This window comes from Canis lupus, chromosome 2 (genome assembly GCF_048164855.1).
Source record: "Canis lupus baileyi chromosome 2, mCanLup2.hap1, whole genome shotgun sequence".
Classification (NCBI taxonomy): domain Eukaryota; kingdom Metazoa; phylum Chordata; class Mammalia; order Carnivora; family Canidae; genus Canis; species Canis lupus.
Window position 1 is genome coordinate 13,694,930 of NC_132839.1, and position 23,533 is coordinate 13,718,462.

At 38.1% G+C, this 23,533-nt stretch overlaps 1 protein-coding gene across 5 annotated transcripts in view; it reads left to right on the forward strand.

The window, feature by feature from the left end:
• Nucleotides 1-23,533, forward strand: part of LIX1 (limb and CNS expressed 1) — a 61,404-nt gene that overhangs the window by 17,711 nt on the left and 20,160 nt on the right. For all 5 annotated transcript variants that reach the window (XM_072789806.1, XM_072789835.1, XM_072789795.1 and 2 more), the window contains 3 exons: nucleotides 2,738-2,901; nucleotides 19,932-20,072; nucleotides 22,289-22,384. In XM_072789806.1, the coding sequence (XP_072645907.1) occupies nucleotides 2,738-2,901; nucleotides 19,932-20,072; nucleotides 22,289-22,384 (401 nt within the window). The remainder of the gene's footprint in view (nucleotides 1-2,737; nucleotides 2,902-19,931; nucleotides 20,073-22,288; nucleotides 22,385-23,533) is intronic.

Below are 23,533 nucleotides of genomic sequence, written 5' to 3' on the forward strand. Positions count from 1 at the left end.
CAGAATTTGAGCCTCTGCTTGCATTTTCTTTGACATTGTCCATGAACCTTGTTGTTGCTACTTCAAAAAAATTATAAAAAAGCATGTGTTTCTTAAATAGAGCATCCTCTGATATACTGATCTTTGAAATTCCAAATAGCAAGCTGGCCCTTTTCCCTCTGCACTCCATTCATCTGGTTTTCTAGTCGACAAGAGGAGATAGAGATAGAAAGATGGATTGTGTGTGTGCATGTACATACATTGTACTTTTTAGAGGTGATGACATACATAGGATTATCAAAGACGTCTTCCAAAGTTTCAGAATGAAAAATTTGAAAACTGCTACTTTTATTCCTGTAGAATTCTACTTAGTACATACCCTTGAACTCTTTTAATCCACATAGCTTTACATTGCAGAATTCTCATGTTCATTTTACGTAGACAATCATGAGTCTCCATCTTCCTCCTCCAGTTATCAGTTAAAATTAATTCAGCAATGAACTAACTTAAAATAGCAGGCTAATGTGCCTTGTGGGCTATCAGAGCAACAAGCACTAGCTTTGGTTTTAAACTTCCATCTTTAAGACATCCTGCTGAATTCTGGATGTCACCTGCAAGCAGAAATTCAAGTCAACGAGCTCAAAAATCCTTGTTTTCTTGGAGTTGAAAGGCAGGGGAAGATGCAGAGCAGAAATACAGTTAAGAATATAAAAATTCTATTTTGAATTGCATCAACTGGTGGAAAATACTATTGAAATATTTTTGCATGAATGAGAAACTCTGTAATGGCCAATCTCACCATGACCACTTAAACATGTACTTTTTAGTTAATTCAGTTATCCCCTCTGACAATCTTACCTTTTCCCAGTTTCTTTTCCAAAACACTTCTTCAATACTAAACACTACAGTTTTAAAATAAACACAGGCATCTAGTTCCTTAGGCATCTTGAGAATTCGCCCGAGCTACCTATGTGAAGCTGACCTGTGACGTAGCGATGAGGTAAAGGAGCCAGGTGCTTCAGTAAATAGCTTAGAAGGTGGTTGTGCATTGTTTTTGCCTCTAGGTCAAACTCTGTGACTTTCCTGACCACTTGAAAAATATCAAAACCCAACATTTTTTTAAAAACCCAACATTATGAAGCACAGTTAAGAATGTATTTTAGGAGGATGCCAAAGCGCATAGATACCATGTTATGCAAAGACTGAAAAAAACAAAAATGATTTAATCTAGATTTGAGGAAGCCTGAGAGTTGTCTGTTTTAGTAAACTTTCATATGCAAGTGAGAGACACCAGTTCAAAATGATTTAAGAAAAAATTAGGTGTCTTGGCTCAGGGGCTCAAAGTATGTTATCAGAACTTAGTTTTTCTTTCTGCATTTGTTCATTCTACCCTTCTCTCTGTTGGCTGTCTTCTCAGCCAAGTTCTCCCTTTGCTTGGGCTGTGCCACACTTACCTCCTATTATCCCAGCAACCCTAGGAAAAAAGGAGAATCTCATCTTTCAACCTTTCCAACAGAAGTCCTGGACTCATTGGTTCGAATGAGTCCAGGACTTGACTTTGTTCAAATCCCCATCCCTCAGCCCTGGAGAAAACGTGGTTGAAGAAAAGATGATTATTTAAGGAAAATTTTTGTGCTGTTCCGAGGCAAGCAAAAACAACAGATTTCCTATATTGCCTTCATGCAAGCAGTAGACTCTCATGTGGGTAAGGGGATAAACTTCTGTGAGGCCCCAGAAATGAGAAATAGACGACTTGCATGAATCTCACAGGAAAGCAGATTTCAGCTTACTCCCAAGAAGGATCTTTCACAACAGATAGAACCAGTAGAAGTTGAAATAAGCTGCCTCAAGATGTGCCAAGTACCAGGTCCTTCCATTTGCTCAGGCACAAACCAGATAGGCAGCTGTCAATAGTGTTGTATAAGGAATTCCTACATTAGGCAGAGCTTTGCCTGCATGACCTGAAAGGTCTCTTTTGACGCTACAATTCTATTATCTTTGTTAATTTCCAATTCAATTTGCAGTACAGGATAAATAATCCAACCAAATTTGATCTGAAACTTCTGCAGGCTATCACAGGTCATTTAATCTAAACCACATGGCTATAGCCATTACCCTGTTTTCTGAAGTCATCTAACAGACATGGTCCTTAAAAAGGTCTCCATGTTATTAGTTTCACTTATGGCTTTTCCCAGCCTCCTGCTTATTACACAATAGCCTTTCATTCTCCTTTAGATTGGCATGGAGGGGAGCATGAAAGAGTTTTCTTCTTTCTGCCTTTCTCCTCTTAATTCTTATAATAGGTGGGTCCCAATTAAAATTGCATTGTTTATATCTTTACCTCCAAATTTGGCTTTCGCTTTGCAGGTTTAAGATTCTATGATAAATGGGAGCAGGGGCTATGGATAACCATAGCTCTAAACAAAGTTTATTGAGGCAAATTTTCAAAGAGTGAGATTTTTAAATTTTTTATATTAAAAATTAATTTATAATTTTAGTAAGTTTAATATACTGAAATAATTTTAGAATTAGGGCACCAAACCACTTGAGCCATACTCATGAAGAAATAAACATATTTGCATTAATCAGGATTTGCTTCTTTCACATCTGAAAGGACTCCCTCCCAGCCATAACATATATACACTGTTCTGCTTAAACTGGAAATGACACGTTACACAATCCAGCCTGCAACTACAATTTTGTTTTTTCCAGAGTACATCCATCCTTAATAACTGATTATCGTTTTTATGTTTTCCAGTGAATGTTGTGTCGATGTTACAGGAATTTTGGGAAAGCAAGCAGCAGCAGAGAGCTGCATTCCCAAGTGAAGGCGTGGTGGTCTATGAGTCACTGCCATCTCCAGGACCTCCCTTTGTGAGTTATGTGACCCTCCCAGGGGGAAGCTGTTTTGGCAACTTTCAGGTAAGAAACAACCATAAATTGGTCAGTAAAAGTTAATTGGGTTAAAATAGACTAAGTCCTTTTATAAAATGGTAACATTACAAGCTTTCCTGGTTGTAGTGAAAAAAAAAGTTGTGCTGCATTCCATTATGCAACACATAATACCCAGGAAAATTGGTCAGGTGTTCCAATTTTTAAAAATGGAAGTGTTTTATATTAGGGTATCCCCTGATATTTCTTTATGGAAAATTAATTTTATAGCATTTTATTTGCCTGATAGCTGCTTCATTTTCCCTCAAAATATTTTGGAATAAACCATAAAAAACAAAGAAACCTCTATAAAGTCCTTCCATCAGGGCCCTTTCATGAGTAGGAAGTCTCCACTTCCATGAATTTTGAATCAAATACTAATCAATCTACTACACAGCAAAGCATGAACCAACAGCAAAAGTTGCAACTCACAGGTCTGGATTTAGGCACCTGTGCTAAGCCCAAGTTCTGCCTCTGAATAACTGAATATCCTTGGGAAACTTATTTAACTCCTTGATTTCCCTGACTTTGAAATGGGGAATAGTTTCCATGGTGTTGGTTGGGGAGTCATGAGATATACATGTAATATATTTATCTGGCACATACTAGGTATTTCAAGTATTTTTTTGTAATTATTATAAAGACTTATCTAGTTGGTTAAATCTTTAGTATGTCTATGATAAGGGTAAATGATGAATGCATTTCTAGTTGTGTACCAACTCACACAAAAATATTGCCTATATTAACCATCAACATCTGATTGTCCAGTGTATATGGCAAATATGCAGTGACTAGGAAATATCAAGCATTGGGCCAAGTAATGAGGATATAGTCCATACTTTGAGGAAACTAGTGTTTAAAAACATTATAGTAATTAAATATTGCCTGGGGGTAATATCTGAGAGTCGATGAAAGCATAAAAAAGAAACTTCTCAGTTTACCAGTCACCTTTATGAGTACTCCTTTACTGCAGTAAACTATTTCTCAATTTTCAATTACTGGCAAAAATGCCTTATTTGTATTTTATGGACAATATATTCAACAAGCATTCAAATGCCCTCATAGCTTTGACAACTAGGAACACCAGAGGCAAATTTTCAATGTATCTCTTTGTAGTATAAGTTTACAAAACTTAATGTCATGTAATATTTTGGACCAATGTCAGGCATACTTGATATTACTTATGTTTTCTACCTTTACTCTCCCTTTGAACCTAGTATGCCTCACTCATTTATTTTATCCTGTTACTGTGTACCTATTACATATTATTTCAAACCTTTATGAAGTGGAGAGTATAGTTTAATAAATAGAACTACAAACCTATGTCTGACTGGGATAAGTCAAAGGATCCATGGGGAATGCAAGCACAAGCTGAAATATGCATTTGAGGGTGTTTTTGCCAGTCAGGATAGGGGACATGACATTCCTAGAATACGGAACAGTATGTCAAAAGGCATGCCTGGAGCAAAAGAAAACCACAAGCACTTTCAGAATTTGGGAAGCCTAAGTGTGTCTGTGGCAGGAAAGTGGTAGGAGATGATGGGTTAGGCACTCATATCAAACCATAATGGGTCTTTATGCTTTGCAAAGGAGAACAGGTTTTATTCTATGTAAAATCAGAACCCCTGAAGGATTCTGAGCAGGAGACTAATGTATTCAAATATATTTCAGAAAGATTATTCTGGCAATAGCATGGGGGTAATTTTAAGGCTAATTAAGGAACTGTTTTCAAATTTCTGGCCCAGCCAGCCACTGAGGTCTTGCTTTCTCCTACCCTGAACATTGATCAACAGCAGACCTCTGTTTGACCTCCGACTAAGGATAGTGAATTTCCTGATGAGGATGACTTGAAAGTGGGTCTAGAAACTTCAAAACAGAGCTTAAAAGGGGGATCCTGGGTGGCTCAGGCAGTTAAGCACTCAACTCTTGATTTTGGCTCAGGCCATGATCTCAAGATCATGAGATCAAGCCTTGCTTGCATCGGAGTCTGAGCTCATGGGGAATCTGCTTGAGATTCTCTCCCTCTCCCTTTGCCCCTCCCCCTGCTTATGACTTCTCTATATATTAAATCAATCAATCAATCAATCAATATTTTAAAAAATGAAACAGAAACACAGAGCTTAATATAACCACAGACACATAGACAAGGATGTGGGGCAGGAGAATTTGGGAAGAAAGGCAGAAACTGAGGAAGGGATTTCTTAATCCATGTGAGACTGCAGATCCATCATTGAGTATTCAAAGGTAAAATCTGCCTACACATACAGTGCTTCCATCTGACTTCCTGTTCAGGGGAGAACTTTTAGGGAAACAGACCTACTCAGCCACAGGGCAAGGTCTTGCCAGTGAACTGAATAAATCTCTTTGTCCACGAATGTCAGTGGACTAAAGACCACCAAACATTTGAGGAAAACCAAAAACAGAAGAGAAAGGCCAAGTCAAACAAACAAAAGTATATAAATAATTCAAGCCACAGATGACATAGGAGAGGATTCCAGTGAATATCCTCAGAAAATTATAGGAGGATATTTATCCCTAAAACAGCTATGAAAAAAGGAGCAAGCAGGGAATAAGAAATTTAAAATAACAACAAATAAAAGAGGAGTAAAGAGATGAGTGGACATAGGTCACAGCAAAATTAATGAAGGATGACAAAGTAAAAAATAAATAGTAAAGTAAATCTTCTAGAACATAGAGCAAAAAGACAAAAAGAGATGGAAAAAAATAACACAAGACAGATGGAGATAAATCCTGGAGTAAACATTAATAAGAATTCTAGAAAGAGATGAAGGAAATAGAGGGTAGGAAATAAAGAACAGAAGCAATTTTTTTTTCAGATTTTCTTTCTTTATTTGTTTATTTATTTATTTGAAAGAGAGAAAGAGAGAGTGAGAGAGAGCATGAGTGGGAGGAGAGCCAGAGGGGGAGGGAGAGAATCTCAAGCAGACTTCCTGCTGAGTGCAGAGCCCCAGACAGGGCTCAATCTCACAACCCTGATAGCATGACCCAGCCAAAACCAGGAATTGAGCCACTCAGGCACTCCACAGAAATAACTTTCTTTGAGTTAAAGAAAAACACAAATTTTCTTTTTTTTTTTAAGATTTTATTTATTTATTCATGAGAGACACAGAGAGGAGAATGAGAGAGAGAGAGAGAAAGAAAGGAAAGAAAAAAAAGAAAGAGAAAGAAAGAAAGAAAGAAAGAAAGAAAGAAAGAAAGAAAGAAAGAAAGAAAGAGAAAGAAAGAAAGGGAGGGAGGGAGGGAGGAAGGAAGGAAGGAAGGAAGGAAGGAAGGAAGGAAGGAAGGAAGAGAAAAAGAAAGAAAAGAAAAGAAAAGAAAAGAAAAGAAAAGAAAAGAAAAGAAAAGAAAAGAAAAGAAAAGAAAAGAAAAGAAAAGAAGTAGATACACAGGCAGAGGGAGAAGCAGGCCCCAAGCAGGGAGCCTGACATGGTACTCGATCCCGGGTCTCCAGGATCATGCCCTGGGATGAAGGCGGCGCTAAACCGCTAAGCCACCTGGGCTGCCCAAAACACAAATTTTCATATTGAAGTGGTCCACTATATTTCTAAACAGGATCATGACAAATGAATCACAGGGCACCATGGCCATATAGAACTTAGAGACAAAATTCTGCTTAAAAAATGGATCTGGATTTATAATTGATCTCACTGGTTTGGTTTTTAGTTTTAATTTTGTTTTAATGTAGATTGAAGATAGCTTTGGAGGAGCTGATGTAACAGGGCAAAAACTGTCAAACTCAATCAATAAAAACAAAATATTTTTTGAAAAGATAAATAAGAAAAAATCTTTGGCATTTCTGAGTAAGAAAAAAATGCAAAGCATATACTATGCTAAGCATGATAAAAGGAATTATGGGAGTATAATATAAGAATACTACTTAAGCAATTATATTAAACAGAGATGATATTGACTACTTTATGGGAAGTCTCTGTATTATCTATGAAACCCTTCCATAAATCTAAAATTATTTCAAAATTAAACGCTTAAAAAAGTCTTCGATGGCTACTACCATCTTATTAAAGTCTAAATTCCTTACTCTGGAATTAAAAGTTCTGTAGCTGGCCCCAACTTTCCCTCTCAGCTTTATATCCCTAAATTCCTCTCCTGATACTCAGTGCATTCATGCCTTGACCTCTTCTAACTGCTACTTATGTGAATGTTCTGTCTCTACAATAAAACATAAATGCCTCAGGGTCAGGGTCTTTATCCTTATAACCCTATGACTCCTAGCACTGTGCTTTGCGTATAGTAAGTGCCCAGTACATTTTGTTGAGTGAATAGCTAAATAAATGAACAATAAATCTCAAAAATCAGTGAAGTTTATATTTGTCCATTATTATATCTAATCATTATTGATTGATATACAAAATAGTATATACTATTATACAGAATATAATATATCAAATAAGATATTTTACCTAACTGTAAGATGGTAGGCTGCCAAAGAAAAGTCAAGAACATTAAAATCAGGTAATATTATTATATTTATATCAGTAGTTTAAAGTTTTGAAAGTGGATTAATTTAAAAATATTGATGTAAAAAAACATCTGATTCGCTCTGAATTTAATTTATGCATAGTAACTTTCTTTCCACCCAATACCCATGACCAAGAATAAGCAAGATTTGGACATTCTCTCACTTAGGTGTGTATTATGTTTGTATGTAATAAATGCATTCACTATAATCTCCTAGAATATAACATATTTGACACATCAGTGAATGGAACTAGAGGATATAAGTTTAAGAAATTCAAGTTTCCTTGTTTTTGTTTTTGCTTTCATGACCTTGAGAATTATGAATTTCCCAATCATCTTATAAATTTCTACTCAAAATGATAAGACTTCCCCTATATAGTACATTCAACATCCTCCTAGTGATCTTTAAAAAATAGAAGACAAAATGAAAAAAGTGAACTCTTCAACAGGGAGGCCTCTTGGTGATTTCTCTAATCATTTCAGGGTCTCCTTTACCTTATGTTTAAATCATTATATTTTAAGGTTCTCAGGAGGATTGTTAACATCCTTGCTTTAAAAGATGCAGAATTTCCTGAATCGAATGTTTTGAAAATGTATTGGATGATTGGCTGACAAATCTGGCCCCTTAACCCCTTTGGCCCTCCAAGATATGATTTGGGAAAGGACCAGGAAGTAAAATAAAAAAAGAAAGAAAATTTCTCCTAAAGCAACGTCCTTACACTTTTCTTTGTCCGTTCAGAAACCTTCTTAAATGCTATTTTCACCATATAACATTTCATCATGTTTTTGCCAGCAGTTGGCCAGTAAGAGCCTACATGCTCATTCCTGCAATGCCTTTCACGTAATCAAATGTCACCCTTGTGCATTGCAAATCATTTCAGGATGGATTATTAATGCCAAGACCATGTGCTGAGACATGGAGAAACCATTATGCCAGCAGTAGCCTTCTTACTGAGCCATGGACGTCACCTCCAATGGTGCCAAGTAATTGAAAATACTTGAAGTGGAGTATGGGACTGGATTGAAGGATTAATCCTTCTGGTTTCATGAAAGCTGTAAGAGATTATGCCCATTCATTCTTTAGAAAAATGGTATTCAGACTGTGCTTTAGTTTTCTGATTAATCAAAGGAAAGCAGTCAAAGGCTCTGATGGACACAAACCACTGGTTTTATGCAAAGAAACCTCCCACTGAAGTAAATGGGAGGCTTGTGTCCAAGTAGACTAATTAAAGAATTTTCAGTTAGTCCTGACACCACAACCCACAAAAAACAGAGGGCCAGAGGGAAAGAAAGCAGTCATAATCTTGTTTAAACTGTGCCTTTATAAGCTACGACAGTATTAGAAAAAGAGAAGTGAGAATATGATTCATTTTTGAATTTCAAAACAATAAAATGATCTGCATATTAAATTTTCTTTTAGAAAGCTATATTGAAATACATTAGTTCTTATTCCGTCTTTTATAAAAGAAACCATCCTCTAATATTACAGGCATTCAGTAAGAATTCATGCATTTTGGACATATTTTCTTTATGCCATTCTTGTCTAGGCAGTTAATCCTTCCCTAGCCACATATCATGACCATGAAAACTTGCAGTAATTTCCATTTTTTTTTTTTTACAATAAGAGCAACACAAGGGCCATCAGATCAACGTCTGGCTCCCCTCTTGATGAACTCAGAAGGAAAGCCACTCACTGCTTCAGCAGCTGTTTTTGTTTTCAAGTGCAAAAGGAGAACTTATTTAAGTATTTTATCTTATTTTGTATTTTGATTAAAAGGTTTGCGATTCAAGTTTTGTTTTCTAGCCAGTGACGTGGCCTTCCATGTCATCTGTTAGAGTGATTTGGATTAATGAATTTCTTTCTTATTTGGAATAAAACCCAAAAATTCCTTTGAGTGTAGTATTAGACTGTGCGATTATTTATGTGCATAAGTTAGGATTGAAAAAAATGTATTCTCTGGCTAAAACATTGATGTGATAGCTCAATTATTTGAAGTGTAGGACACTAATTCATTTGGGTATCATATCTTTTTCATGTAATTATTTTGTTATTCTTCAAATTTCTTCATGGAAAATAAATATAGGTGTTAAACACCGTTTGGGTATTCAGGCTCTTTGTGTTCCAAGCAACCCATGGAACTGAGACATTTAATATTTCCATAGGCAGGCTGTTATTGATTTTTTTTTTTTTTTCATTTTCAACCAAGGCTTGGTGTTGCAAAACACGGCTGCACAGTTGGGAGATGTGAGAGGAACACTCAGAGCAGATGAGCTCCTAGCAAATCTCTGTCTCTAAAAGGCCTTTCATTTTTATGCCTCTTAGTTTTCAAAGCAAAACCTTTGTCTATGAAGATACCTAGAAAAATTACTTTTCCAAGATGCATACTGTCTAAAAGAAAATAAGACTGATTTTGTTGTGTTTTAAGTTACTTGAGGCAGTAAGCACACTTCACCTGTATTATCAGGTATAAAACATGTTTTATGCTTCCATACATTGAATGATTCTTCTCCAAGTCCAGGGAATTAAAAATATATTTAAATCACAATAAACTAAGTTTATAAGATTAAGCTTTTACCAGGAGAGAAGGACTAAGAAAAATTTTTATTAATTCATAGACTTGACTAAATGGAACCGTAAGACTCTTTTCACTGCTTATTAAATAAGGCCTCGCCTCAACATTCTATGTCCCAAATAGATTTAGTTCCTGCCAGAAAATTGAGACTACTGCCCAGCACTAAAGCTGTTTTAATGCCAAGCATCTCTACTTGAAATCATCCCCAACCTCTTCTCTGTCTCTAGATTTGTATACCTTGACTCCAGTGCACAACACACTGTGCAGTGTAACTTAACTTCTAAAGGAGGCACTTCCTGGAAGAAATCTCCCCAGGAAAGCATCCTGTTTTGCAACTAATGAGACCCAAAGATAGGAAGGTTAGTTATAAGCCCTTCTCATTTGAAAGTCATATGTCAAGATTTTAATGACTTGCCCATGAAATTGGGAGTGCATATTGTTTTAATGAGATGTTGTATTTATTCCCCAATCCCATCCCCTGACTTTAATCTGCGTCTTTTCTTAGCAAGTCACGTGGAAAGAGATGCTTGGCCTACAAATAGAACAGCAGAGTGCAGCAAAAGCAATGCTTAGGAAGAGAATCTGTGATAAATAAAGACTTGGGACTATCTTCACAGGAGTCTCCAAGCCTTTAGTTGATGAGCTTTAGGAAGATGCTAACTGTCTCAGGAGTTGCTGAGTGAGGAGGAAAAGCTGACTCCATCCTTCCCCATCCCCCCTGCATCCCTCTCAGTGCAATCAGAGCCAAGTCCTTTAACATCAAAGCAACTATAAAAATAAACCAAAACTTTGAGCCCTGATCAATTCATCTTGTCTTCACCTTAACTTGAAAAAAGAAACAGAAGAAAAGAAAAAAGAGAAAAGAAAAAACCTCAAGGAGCAGAACACAACATGGTTTTGTAATAGTTACCAGGGATGTTGGTCTAGGTATGTGTGTAGAATAGCATTTGTGGCAGAGGTAAACGAGGAGGAGGCCAGGTGGTTTATATTATAAAAATAACATTCTGACCTACCATGTGCATGAAACGTTTCTTTCAGTTGACAGGAACTGGTGAGTTTTCTCTGAAAATTGGACTCCCAGACCACTCCCCTCCCCCATACCTAGCAAAGACCCCCATTCCCAGCACACACAGAGCTCCAAATTGTTCCCAACATATTTGTAGCCAGCCTGACCTATGGAGAAAGAGACACAGTATTAACCTGGGTGACTGAGTTTCAACGGTTGCCCTTTTTCACATTACCATCTGGAAGGGGGGGGGAATGCTAATATATCCACAATTAGATAAATTGGAACACATGCAAATGTTCATGCTAAGACCAGGGCAGTCAAGGTCTTAAGAAACTGAAAAGGGGACAATTAGCAGCAAGGCCTGGCTTGCGGCATTCTTTGTGCTGATGCCTTGCTGTCAGGATGAAACGGAGGTGTTGGTGACACTGACCAGAGCTGGCCGACCATACACACAAACTCTGCAAGTCACTTGCTGAGACTTGAACTCTGATTCACAAAGGCGAATGTTCCCAACCACCTGAATGACAGACTTGACAGCTGAAAGGATTTGGGCAAGAATTCTCACCTCTTGCAGAGTCGGTTTATTTGGTTTTGCCACCTGCAAAGTCCCAGCTCAGGAGATCCCTGGAGTATATGTGCTATTGAGCAAATGCCACCTAAATAACACTGACCTGCCCTTGACCCCTGGGGGTGCGGGGTGGGGGGGAACAATATCTTCAGCTTTGGGTTCATGTGTACATTCAATCTGTCACATTTGCTACTATGTTGTTGTTCTTATTCAAAAACTTCATTCCTTATAGACTGTTTTTCAACTTCTTGGTGACCATTGGTAGGGGACTGAGTAAAGTGTGCCTTACTTGGTTTTATACATTTTGGAGCTACAAACCTTTTTTTTTTTCTTGATGTCCTTAAAATACAAATATGAAAAACCTCCAGAAGTCTGTTAAGATGGAGAAAACTTACTTAAATTAATGTCTTTGCAAGTGCTTTCCTGTAGAAAACACTGTAGTCGGATGTATGTACAGTAAAACCTTGGCATCCAGAAACAGCTTTCAACACATGCATTCTGTCCATTTCCTAATACTAAACATGGAGAAAATTATTAATCAAATGAAGGTTACCAGGGTAGTAACCATTCAGAATATAAATTTTGTCTGTCTAACTAGAAGCTGGTTCTATGAACAGTAACACATTTGTCAATAATTTTATAAGCATTTAATAAATAATTAACAATAAACCTAGCTTCTTATTAGGCATTTCTATTTTCATAACACATACATGACTACCAAAATTTTATTTCACTTAATTTAAGAACTTCTGTACATCCTAAAAAGTTGATAGGTCACTATTTTATTTCAGGACAAACTACTGGCCCACGAATTGATCTTGGTTGATTAATTTGCCATTCTACAGTGTCACACTTTGGAAAATTATCATGGAGGAAATAAAAACTACTGAGCACGAAAGGAAAATTGAGACCTCAATTAAGTCAGCAGTGCTTATAAACTTCCTAAGGGCCTAATTTCGGAACTGTCATAAAGAACTTTTTTTTTTTTTTTCAACCCGAACACTGCTTTCCTAGATTCTTGGGTAGAGGCAATTTCACTAGTGAGAAATTAACATTTTGATATCAGCAGAGGTAGATTTACCATTGTAATGAAGAAAATCTGAACACTATTAACCCCAACTTAAAACTCAATTGAAATTTATAGAACACTAAACTCCAAAAGTAGAATATGCACATTCTTTCCAGGTGTACATGGAACATTCATGAAGGTAGGCCACATTCCGAGCCATTAAAAAAAAAAAAAAAGTCTTAAAAAATTTCAGAACTGAATTCAGAGTGTGTTTTTGACTACAATAAATTTAAATTAAATTAGAAATCAATAAAAATGTTCACCAAAGAGAAGTACTATAGACACTTTAAAGGATGATCACCCCAAATTGTTCTGGAAAGGTGTTGTAGATATTGTGATTTATAATAAAAATATATATTTGGTCTTTATCCTGGTCCCCAGTGCTGAGCTCCTAAAACCCTTAGAATTTCCTGTGGTAAGAATGAAAAAGGTATCTTTTATTATTCAAAACAAACCCTTTCTACCACACTTAAGTTTATGTTAATGAGGTGGTTTCTGAAAAGCCCCTAAGATGGTGGCTGGATGCCAAGGGAACCAATCACATGATTAGAAGTTTGAAAGTTTCACCCTAGCATCTGACCTCCTAGGAGAGGAGAGGGACTAAAGATTGACTTAATCTGATGGCCAAAGATTTAATCAACCATGCCTATATTTTGAAACCTCCATAAAAAGCCTATGTGTTGGGACTCGGAGAGCTTCTAGGTTGGTGTACATATGGAAGTTCCGGGAGGGTGGTGCACCTAGAAAGGGCATCATGCTCTGAGTCTCTTCCCACACTTCCCACAATAGATTCACTATTCATCTCTTCCCACACTTCCCACAATAGATGCACTATTCATCTTTTCCTCTGGCTGTTCCTGAGTTGTATCCCTTTACAAATAAACCAGTAAACTAGTAAGTGAACCATTTTCCTGAGTTCTGTGAGTTGTTCTAGCAAATGGTAGAACAAGAGGAGAGGGTCATCAGAACTACTTATTTTTAGCTGGTTGATCAGAAACCAAGGTGACAACCTGGAGTTGCTATTGATATCTGAAGTGGAGGCAGTCTTGTAGGACAGAGCCATTCCTCTGTGGGACATGATGCTATTTCCAGGCAGGTTGTTTAAGAATTATGTAAAATTGTAGGATGCCCCCCCTCCCCGGCTGGTGTATTAGAATTCGTTTGTGTGGGGCAATTAGTTGTTTTGGTGAACAGAAGATAGAAGTGTATAGACTGTTATAGTATATTAGAGGAGAGACTTATCCTTTTCAACCATGAAGCCAGTGAAGCTTCTGCTTAGGCTCCTTCCAAATCACAATGCCAACTTTTTAAATTTCAAGTTTCCCCAAATTGTATAAACTTCAGGCCCCACATAATCTGGTTCTGCCACTGACATTTAGAAATGGGATAGAAGCTAGAGCAATACTTTGAAAATAGTCCTGGGTTCCCCTGCCTCAGAATCACCTGGAAAGTTTATTAAGTTTAGACATCCTCCCTGTGCCCAATGTACTGCATCTAAAGAAACTGATTAAGTGGTCACATCGGGACCTGGGAATGTGCATTTTTAGCAATTTCCCCCCAGGCGATGATTTTACTATGAACACTAAAGCTTTTGAACTCTTGGTTCAGACTCCTGGCCTAGGTTTATCAATGATCTTCATAGTGTACCCTATGGGCTCCTAGTGGCTTGTTAGTGATCTAACATGCAAAATGAAATATAAGACACGAATGAGCTGGTCTTGGGATAATTTCTCATCCAATGGAGCTGAGGAACTTTAATTTAAATGACTTTTGCTCCTGAAGAGTTAGCCAACACTTCTTAAAACTATTGAGCGATCTTACGTGGTAAAATTCCAAATTCTCTTGGCCCCATACTTAATCAATGGGTCATGTTCAGCCAGCAGAGAAATTTCCTACAGTAGATGGCATTTGATCTTCTCATGTAATCATAGCTGACACCTCTTTCCATTTTCCTCCTCCCTTTAGTCCAGGTAAAGCATGGAAAGGACAGTAGAAGGGAAGCAGATATTAAAATAATTGTCAGCACATTGCCTTCCTCATTGAGCACAGTTGCTTGCCACCATGTGCTGCTTCTTCTTTGGACTTTTATTCTGAATGAAGTTGAATTTGTCGGATGGGGATGGGTGGAGAAAATTTTGAAGTCTTTTGTCAAAATGGCCCACAGAATATCAAAGTAGGAGCGTTAGCTAAAAAAACTATATAGATTTGGGGAGTGCTATGAGATTTTAACCAGATTTTATATTCTCTCTATTCCAAGGTGAGTGACCATTTCTGTGATAAGCAGAATAGTGGAATAGTGTAGTAGTCAAAAATCTGAGCTCTCAAGTTAGGCAGACCTGCGGTTGAATCTCTTTTTTTCTTTTCTTTTGTTTTTTTTTGTTTTGTTGTTTTTTTTTTTTTTTTTGGTCACCTTTTTTTAGAGGAGGGGGACAGAGAGAGAGAGAGAATCTTAAGTAGGGTCCATGCTCAGCATAGAGCCCGATGTGGGGCTTGATCTCAGGGTTGTGAGATCAACCTGAGATCATGACTGAGCTGAAATCAAGAGTTGAAGGCTTAACTGACTGAGCCTCCCAGGCCCCCCTTTTTCATCACTTTTTAAGTTGTATGACCTTGAGATATAACCTGTTTCTTCATCTGCAAAATAAGGACAACAAAGAGAAATGCCTTTGTATTCGTGCTCTATGGTTGGGTAACAAATTGCCTCAAAACTTACATTCATTGTCTCCTATTGTTTCTGGGGATCAGGAACCTGGAAGCAGCTTAGTTGGGTAATTCTGGCACAGGGTCTCCCGGAGGTTGTAGTCAAGCTGTCAGCTGGAGCTGAAGTCACCTGAAGTCTTGATCAGTTCTGGAGGATCAGCTTCAATCTCACTCAGATGTCTGTTGGCAGAAGGCATTAGTTGCCCACCACGTGTGTCTTTCTGTAGGACTGCTTACAACACAGTAGTGGGCTTTTCCCAGAGCAAGCTATCTAGGAGAGAAATCAACTATTACCAAGACAGATGCCACAGTGCTTTTTATAACCTAATATTGAAAGTGACATAAGCTAAGCTCTGTCCTATTCTATTGGTTACATAAACCAGCTGTAGCATAGTATGGGAGGGGACTGCATAAGGGCATGAATGCCAAGAGCAGAGATCCCAGGGAGCTGTCTTGGGGCTGGTTACTGCTGCTGCCTTTAAATAGTTTTCCTCAGCAATGCCACAAACACTCTTTTATTTTTTTTTAATCTTTTATTTTTGCTTTAATTTTAGATTAGAACCAGGAGGCTTTGAAATGATTATGGTGGTTTATAATGTACCAGCAAATGAAAGGCATCTGAGCATCAAGATAAATGTCTGAGTGGGGTCTACTAGCCTCTTGAAAAGCATGTGGATCCACATGCCTAAGAAATCCACAGCTGACTTTAGTAAAATATCAACTATTAAATATTGCAGCTCTGCACTTTAACAAAGTGCAAAGGACAGAAGTTGTCTCTCTATATTAACAAGTAAGAATGGTTAGCAGATAAGGCACGGTTTACAAATCTGTATTTATGATTGAGGTCTGGCTGAAAAACAGCAAGAATAAACCATACAACCTGGGAAGTCCAATTCTAGCAGGAAGTTGCTTTGAAATAACATCATACTTCACTCATTCCCCAACTAAACTCTTTGATGACCAGTTGGACACATCAATAAAATGTCCTGTCACTTACCATATTTTATTCTCTTGCAGAATTTCCTACTGGTGGTAATTCTAATGGTGCCTGTTCTTACAGCAGAATCCACACTCTGATTTAGATTTGCCAAGTGGATTGCTTTTGGCTAAATTTCTTGCCCAAGTGCGGACCCTTATGGTTTGAGACATCCCATTTAAAGATCCCTAAAGAAAAATATGCAGCCTTTATTGGCTTGGATTTGTAGCTCCAAATTTTAGAAGAAAGTGGCTGGTTAACATTATAGGCATTTTGAAGTACTTCTCTTTCAGAAATGCAAAGAACAATAGCAAGAAAAGCCTTTTGATGGTTCAGAATTTATTTTATTTTATGTACTTATTAATTGGTACATTTTCTCCCCCATTTTAACCAAAGATTCTGTACATTGGAACAATAAAATAAGTAAAGACATGTGTCTGCTTTAAAATCTTGATATTGGTTAGGTCTCCGAAGTCCTTTTTCATGCTTTCTGGGAAAAGGCTCTTCTGTTCTCTCAGCCCAGCAGTACTTTGATCTCAGAAGCAGTGCCATTTGGTTGTAAATGTATGTGGCGCCTTTGATCTACTACTTAGTTGGTCTTATTTAAAATAGATAGCTTCTTTTATCTAAGTAGTGTTTACTAGGTCTCTCTCTATGAAAGATGGTTTAAATTGCTATTATTTAGATAGAAAGTATATGAAGTTTCTTAGGACTGCCCAAATCTGAATCTAATTCTCTAAACTCTAAAACCCCAATGACTCTATTGTAGATTTCATAAAGCAGATTCCTATTAAAATGAGCTACTCCTACAGATGTCAGGTAATATTTGCAAAAAAATTGTTTGCTTTTTCATGGGAAACGGATTTTTTTCAAAGAATAATAAGCACAGCCAACGCTCAGGCAAAAATAATAATCCTAGACTGTCTGAACTTAATAGTCAATTATCCCTCTGAAATTCACATATTAATATATCTTTATATTACTACATTATACATACCATATAAGGTATATTGAAACGGGATTATTTTAATAATAAGTATATATATTTAATTATCTTTATGAGGATTTCTTGAACATTTTATCAGGTACCTTAATGACTTGTGTTTGAATTTTCTAGGCTGCATTCAGTTATTCACTCAACAAACTATATTTCAGGTACAGAGACACAAAAATGACTTAGTCACAGACTCTGCCTTTAGACTGCTCACAGCCTAGAGTTATGGGGCAGAGTACTAGCAGATAATTACATAGCAGTGTGGTGAATGCCTCTCATGGACAGTGATCCTCCCACCCTGGCCCTGGGAGTGGTCATGGAAAACTTTCTGAGAGATGTGGCACTTGAGCTTCATTGCAAGCCTGCCAACTCAGATATAAATCCCATAAATCCCAAGTCCATAAGGCAAATCCAACCTACCTGCGCAGATCCCCCTAATTTAATACAAGTGTCCTAAACTTTGGAAGAGGTCTAAATCTTCAATGGCTTTTGCCACCTGAAGTGACCCCCAAAGCCTTCTCCGCTGTCATTCAACTCTAAGAGGAAAACCCCAAACCACTTTCACATACATTTTAGAACTTTAGCACTATTCTTTTTAAAAAGGAAATATTGGAACTCTCTTTGTGTTGTAAATTAAAATTGCTGTGTATAATTACTGTTTTGCTAGGCTACTGACACATGTTTTTCCCGTCCTCCTTGGTGTCATGTTCCTATTTCAGAAGTCTTGTCATTATTTCATCTGAATACTAAACACGTGTGAGCATTTCCACATGCTGATCCTGGGAGTAGGCACTGTGGAGAATGCTCCAGAAATACAGAAGTGGCCCTACCCAGGCCTGGAGGTTAGCTGAGGGGCAGGAAGAGGTAATCTGTAGTCAAGTAGGGGATCATTACTGTCCAAAGAGGGAGGTCGAAGTGAGAAAATCAGAGGGAGCTGGAGCCTGATCTCAGGGGACTCATACAGAGTTCATAGAGAGGGGAGGCCAACCCCTAGAGGATACAAGAACATGAGTTTGGAGCATTCCTCGGTCAGCACAGAGATGGTCAGTATGGGGCAGATAAAGTAGAGATAGGGAGGTGTGGAAGCAAATGGAGGGGGTTTGGCTTTTTCCCAGTGGAGTTAGAGTCCTTGAGGCTACAAAATGGGAGAATAAGAGATCTCTGGTACTTGCCCTATTCTTTATCGGTCACCAAACACTACTGATTCTAAGAATCATGCTTTTTAGGTGATAGGAGTCCTAGAGATCAGAGAGCCTGGCCTCCCCATTTGTCCAGTGAGGAAATAAGTCCCAAAATTCAGCATGCCTGGGTCTCGCCATCACTAAGTAGCAGAGCCAGGGGCGCCAGTCTAACATGTTGGCCAGGACCTGAGCCTGTGCTTCTCTTCCTGGGGCTTGTTTCCCACCAGGAGTTTTAGAGTAGGGTCTAGGATCCTTGGCAGTTCACAGGAACCTGTAGGAGAAATGGCATCCCATCCTCTAGTAGGAGTGGGCTCCAAGGACAGTGCAGTTCTCATTAGGGTTTCATCCCTCTATGTGGACCCCCAGGATCCATGTCAAGCCAGAATTTGAAAAGAGGAGTTGTAGTTGATAACAAAAGAGACAATAGAAAAGAAAAAAAAAAAAAGAAAAGAAAAGAAAAGAAAAGAATCAGGATACACTGAGCAGACCCAAGTGAGCCATTGGAAAGCCAGGTTAGGAGAATGGAGTACAATATTCCTTTTAGGAGAATTTTTTTTTTTTTTAATGAGTTGCTAATCATAGTCTGCCTGTGGTTCCTAACTCCAGAAAGGCCAAATGGAGCATGTCCCACCCAAACTGTGTGGACTGACAGCAAGGTGGAAAGGATGGTCCTCAAGAAGCTCAAGGAACTGTTATTAGAGGGAAAGTGGGGGATAAATGCTGGAAAAGCCAAAACAATAGATTTTGACGGCAGCTCCTTTGTCCTGACCTGGACATATGAGTACATATAAGACTGGGATACAAAAAAAAAAGACTGGAATAGTCCCCTAGAGTATTACCATGTGCTAGGTTTTCTCAGCGCCTCATGTATATTAAATAATTGTTTTCTGTCTTCAACCAGATGACATAGGCATTACTGTTATTCCCATTTACAGAGGAAGATATTGAGGCACAGAATAACTTGCTCAGAGTTTTCCAGCTAATAAGTACCATAGTTGGGATCTGAATCTGAGCAGTCTGACTCCAGAACCTGTGTTCTTAATTATTGTTTTAAAAATATTTCCTATTTCCCTTCTTTCCTTACATTTTTTTCCCTCTGAAATAAGAATTTGAGGAAGGTCTTGAAAATGAATGTAATCGTCAAGTACACAATAGTGACTCATTAATTTTATTATAATTTATCAACAGTATGCAAAGTCTCTGGTGCAAAACATAACATTCAAAGACTATAAGAGAATACAAAAATCATTTGAAGACCTAAACTAAGACATTTGCACGGACTCTAGGGCAGAAAGAAAATCTACACGATCTTCAGGGTATTAGCAATGGGTAAGAGAGAATAGGTGCAGAGAGTAAACATATGAGTGAAAGCATCCAGAAATCCATTGAGGCAGTGACAAAAATGGTGAGATGCTGAATCCTGTAATGATTCCTTTTCTCCTTCCCTTCTCAAGTGCTGCTTAAGTAGAGCTGAGGCCAGACGTGATGCAGCGAAAGTGGCCCTCATCAACTCCCTCTTCAATGAGCTGCCCTCTCGAAGAATCACTAAGGAATTCATTATGGAGAGTGTACAGGAAGCAGTTGCCTCCACCAGTGTGAGTATCTACTAGGGTAGAGAGCTGGGGGTACTAAAGCACAGAGGCATTTGCATCTGGGGAAATACTAAAGTGAGCAAATTCTTTAAGAATTGTGCAAGTTTGGGAAGACTGGCTGGCTTGGTCGTGAGTTTCAGCCTCACATTGGGCAGAGATTTTAAAACAAACAAAATTGTGCAGGGTTAATTTTAACCCATGAGATCATTGGTTTTCAACAAAATGAACACTTGGCTTGGAAATCAAGAAGTTGGAGCTGGCTCCCTCTGCCCCATGTCAGAAATATTTTGTAGTTACCCTGGATGAGCATTAATCAAATTTTAAATCAAGATAGATAATTTGATCCATCCTAATTTATTTGAATGTTTGCTGTTTGAAAAGTATTGATTCTTTTAGGGCCTGGAAATGCATGCAATGAATACTGCCTTAATCTAGAGGTAAACTAGCTCATTTTCCCCCCAAACTTTATTAATCATAAAAATTATCCTAAGTGTGCATTAAAAGTATCAATTCCCCAGCCAGTGTGGGGGTCCTGCAATCTGTATTTTTAAGGAAAAGCTGACTGCTTAGACATGGAAAAGCCATATGCCCAATATTTGTTAGTTCTTAGAATTATCATGCTTAGTATTAATTCTTTCAGAGAGATGAACATTTTTTTCAGAGAAAATTACTGTTAATGGACATAGTTAATGCAAAATGCATTAGAGGAAAAACTCTTCTTAGAAATTTAGGTATTTTCTCAGCAATCTAGGAATAAATGACTTGCCCCATGAGTTATTTAAGAACTTCTGCTACTTGCTACCTACAAACTACAAATAATGGAGGAAGCCTTGGTTTCCCACTGTGGCAGGTGTCTCCCTGTGTGTCCTCCAAAGGCAGAAACTTGGCATTACTGAGGGAATTAGCCACCTCCTGGCTTTGCTTTTAGCATGAATAAACCCCATCTCAGATTTACATTCTCTGATTACCTTAATCTGATTATAAAGTTTCTGTCATTTTGGAGAAGCTGCTGAAAATGAAGGACACATTGTCACACTAGCAGTGACCCTTTTCTTCCTTTTCCCTTCATAAATGCTCTTGTCACCCACAGGAGAGATAAGAGAAGGGGCAGGGGACAGAGAATGGTTGACCTGAAAGGGAGACATCGGGGAGCTCTGTTCTCTATCTGCTGTCAGGATGAAAGGAAGCTTTTATTTTCTTGCCCTGTAAATTTCAAGAGCCTTTGAGGAAGAGAAGTTAGGAAAATGATGCCTGATTTATATGTGTGGAATTTACTCAGGAGCAGGGAGGGGCCCTCAGTGTAAATGTAATTTATCATTTTTTCATGGAAATTTCTAAGGGAAGAGAATATATAAGGTTTGCAGGCTTCTGGATGGATTTCCTCTGGGATATTTAAAAAGCCAACATAAATATTTCAACAGCAGCATGTTAATGTTATTGCATTCAGAAGCTATAAATTTGCTGCTATCTGATGCTGGCAGTTGTTTGTTCAGCCTCACAAAGGCATTGCCTACCTCCCCAGAAATCCAAGGCCCTGGGATCCTGCAGGGTAGGCCCCACTGCCAATCCAGCACTTGTGTTAGCTTTTTTTACTGCCCTTGCCCCTAACCAAATTGAAGGGCAATTTCATTTCTACTCGTCACCCACCCACGTTGTTTCCTAAAGATTAGGTAGTCCAGAAATGAAAAAAATACACACCGAGATCCATGCCTCCATGTCAAACACCAGCATATTATAAAAATCCCCCATTAAGAATCATGGCAGTAAAATATGAATGGTTCATACAACCAGAGAATTCTTTCCCTGCAGGTTATATAATCTTGCCTGGTTACCATCAAATCAGAACAAGCATTTCAAGATTTCAAATAACAGATGAAGGCAGCCTCAGAGGGCAATCATGCAAACATTACCCCCATCAACAGAAAAACCTTGTACAAAGATAAAAGAATTTCTACTTTGGGAAAATTATTCTTTTAGCAAGAATATTATCAGTTAACTTTCTAATGACAATTGATCAGATGGATTACAAAATCCTCTACCTGAGTCAAGGTGAGATTAAGGATTTTTATCCCAAATCAACTGGAGACTCTGTCGTAGAATGCATACCTGAAGGGTCAATATAATAGAAGTTTCACTATAGGGCCACAGCATTAATTCGTGACCACAAAAGAAGAAGAGGGAAAATCCATAATATTTTCCTTTTCTGCTTTCTTCCCAAGGGCACTTTGGATGATGCGGATGACCCGAGCACCAGTATTGGAGCCTACCACTACATGCTGGAGTCAAACATGGGGAAGACCATGCTGGAATTTCAGGTACCTGACTTACTGTACAATCCAGAAGCCTAGGAGAATACCACTCTTACCATTAACGTCTCCTGTGCTGATAACCTAGTTGTTTTGTGTTTTGGTCATTTTAACTTAACCCTCTTTGAGTCTAGCATGGTAGTCCTTAGCCACACCTCAGGAGGCTAAAACAAACAAGCAAACAAGGCACAGTCTTTGCTTTCTTGCAGTGAAGTAAAGCACTTAAGTCTAAGAAACAGCTGGGGAAAAACACCATCTGAAGACCCTGTAACATTTCACCGGCCCTTCCGTACTAAGTTCCCCTTTTAAGCTGAGTTGAACAGTTTGAAGAGTTGGCTGTGACCGTTTGGTTCTTAATTTTCAGAAGTCTTAGATGAAGCTGTCTGCAACGTACATTAAACAATGCCCCCCTCAGTTCTGGTATTTCCATTAAACAAGATCTACCACCACCCATTGTTAACTAGGTCAAAAGATTCAGCCAACTGTAACCCTGTTCATCCACTGCTGACAAATGATAATAGACCTGAGAAACCACACTACCTATTTTTGCAAATTAAATGACCATCTTAATAACATTAACAGTAAGAATAATAATACCCAACACTTACTGAATGCTTACTTTCTCTGACACTGTGCTCACTGGGGTAAGCATTTAAAAATATCATAGCTCAACACTCAAGATAAACATGAGTATTTATTATCCCCTTGTCATCACTGTGGGAAGTGTGCCATAGAGCTTAGTCAATTGCAGAGCAAAGACCCCCACAGTCTGATTTCTGAGCTCACATTCACAACTATTATCTTTTATTGGGCTGGGAGATGAAAATTCAGTATGATTGGGCATGAAATGTATGCCCTCTGAAAAAAAACAACTGGAATGCTGAATATCCATATTTACGAAATGCTAGTAGGAATCAATACACAGTGTTACAATAAAGAGACTCGGTCCCCAGTATTTCTATTATTTTAGGTTAGATTCCCAGAAGCAATCAGAGATATAGTTTTATGGACCAAAATGTTCATCCAGGTGTAATTTACAAGTGTTTCATCTGAGCCCTGAAGCCACCAGCCTTCAAATACCTTTCAAACTGTTTTCTGGACTGCAATAGCATAGCCACTTTGTGGGTTGATACATCCCTCTTGCCCATTTTTTTTTTT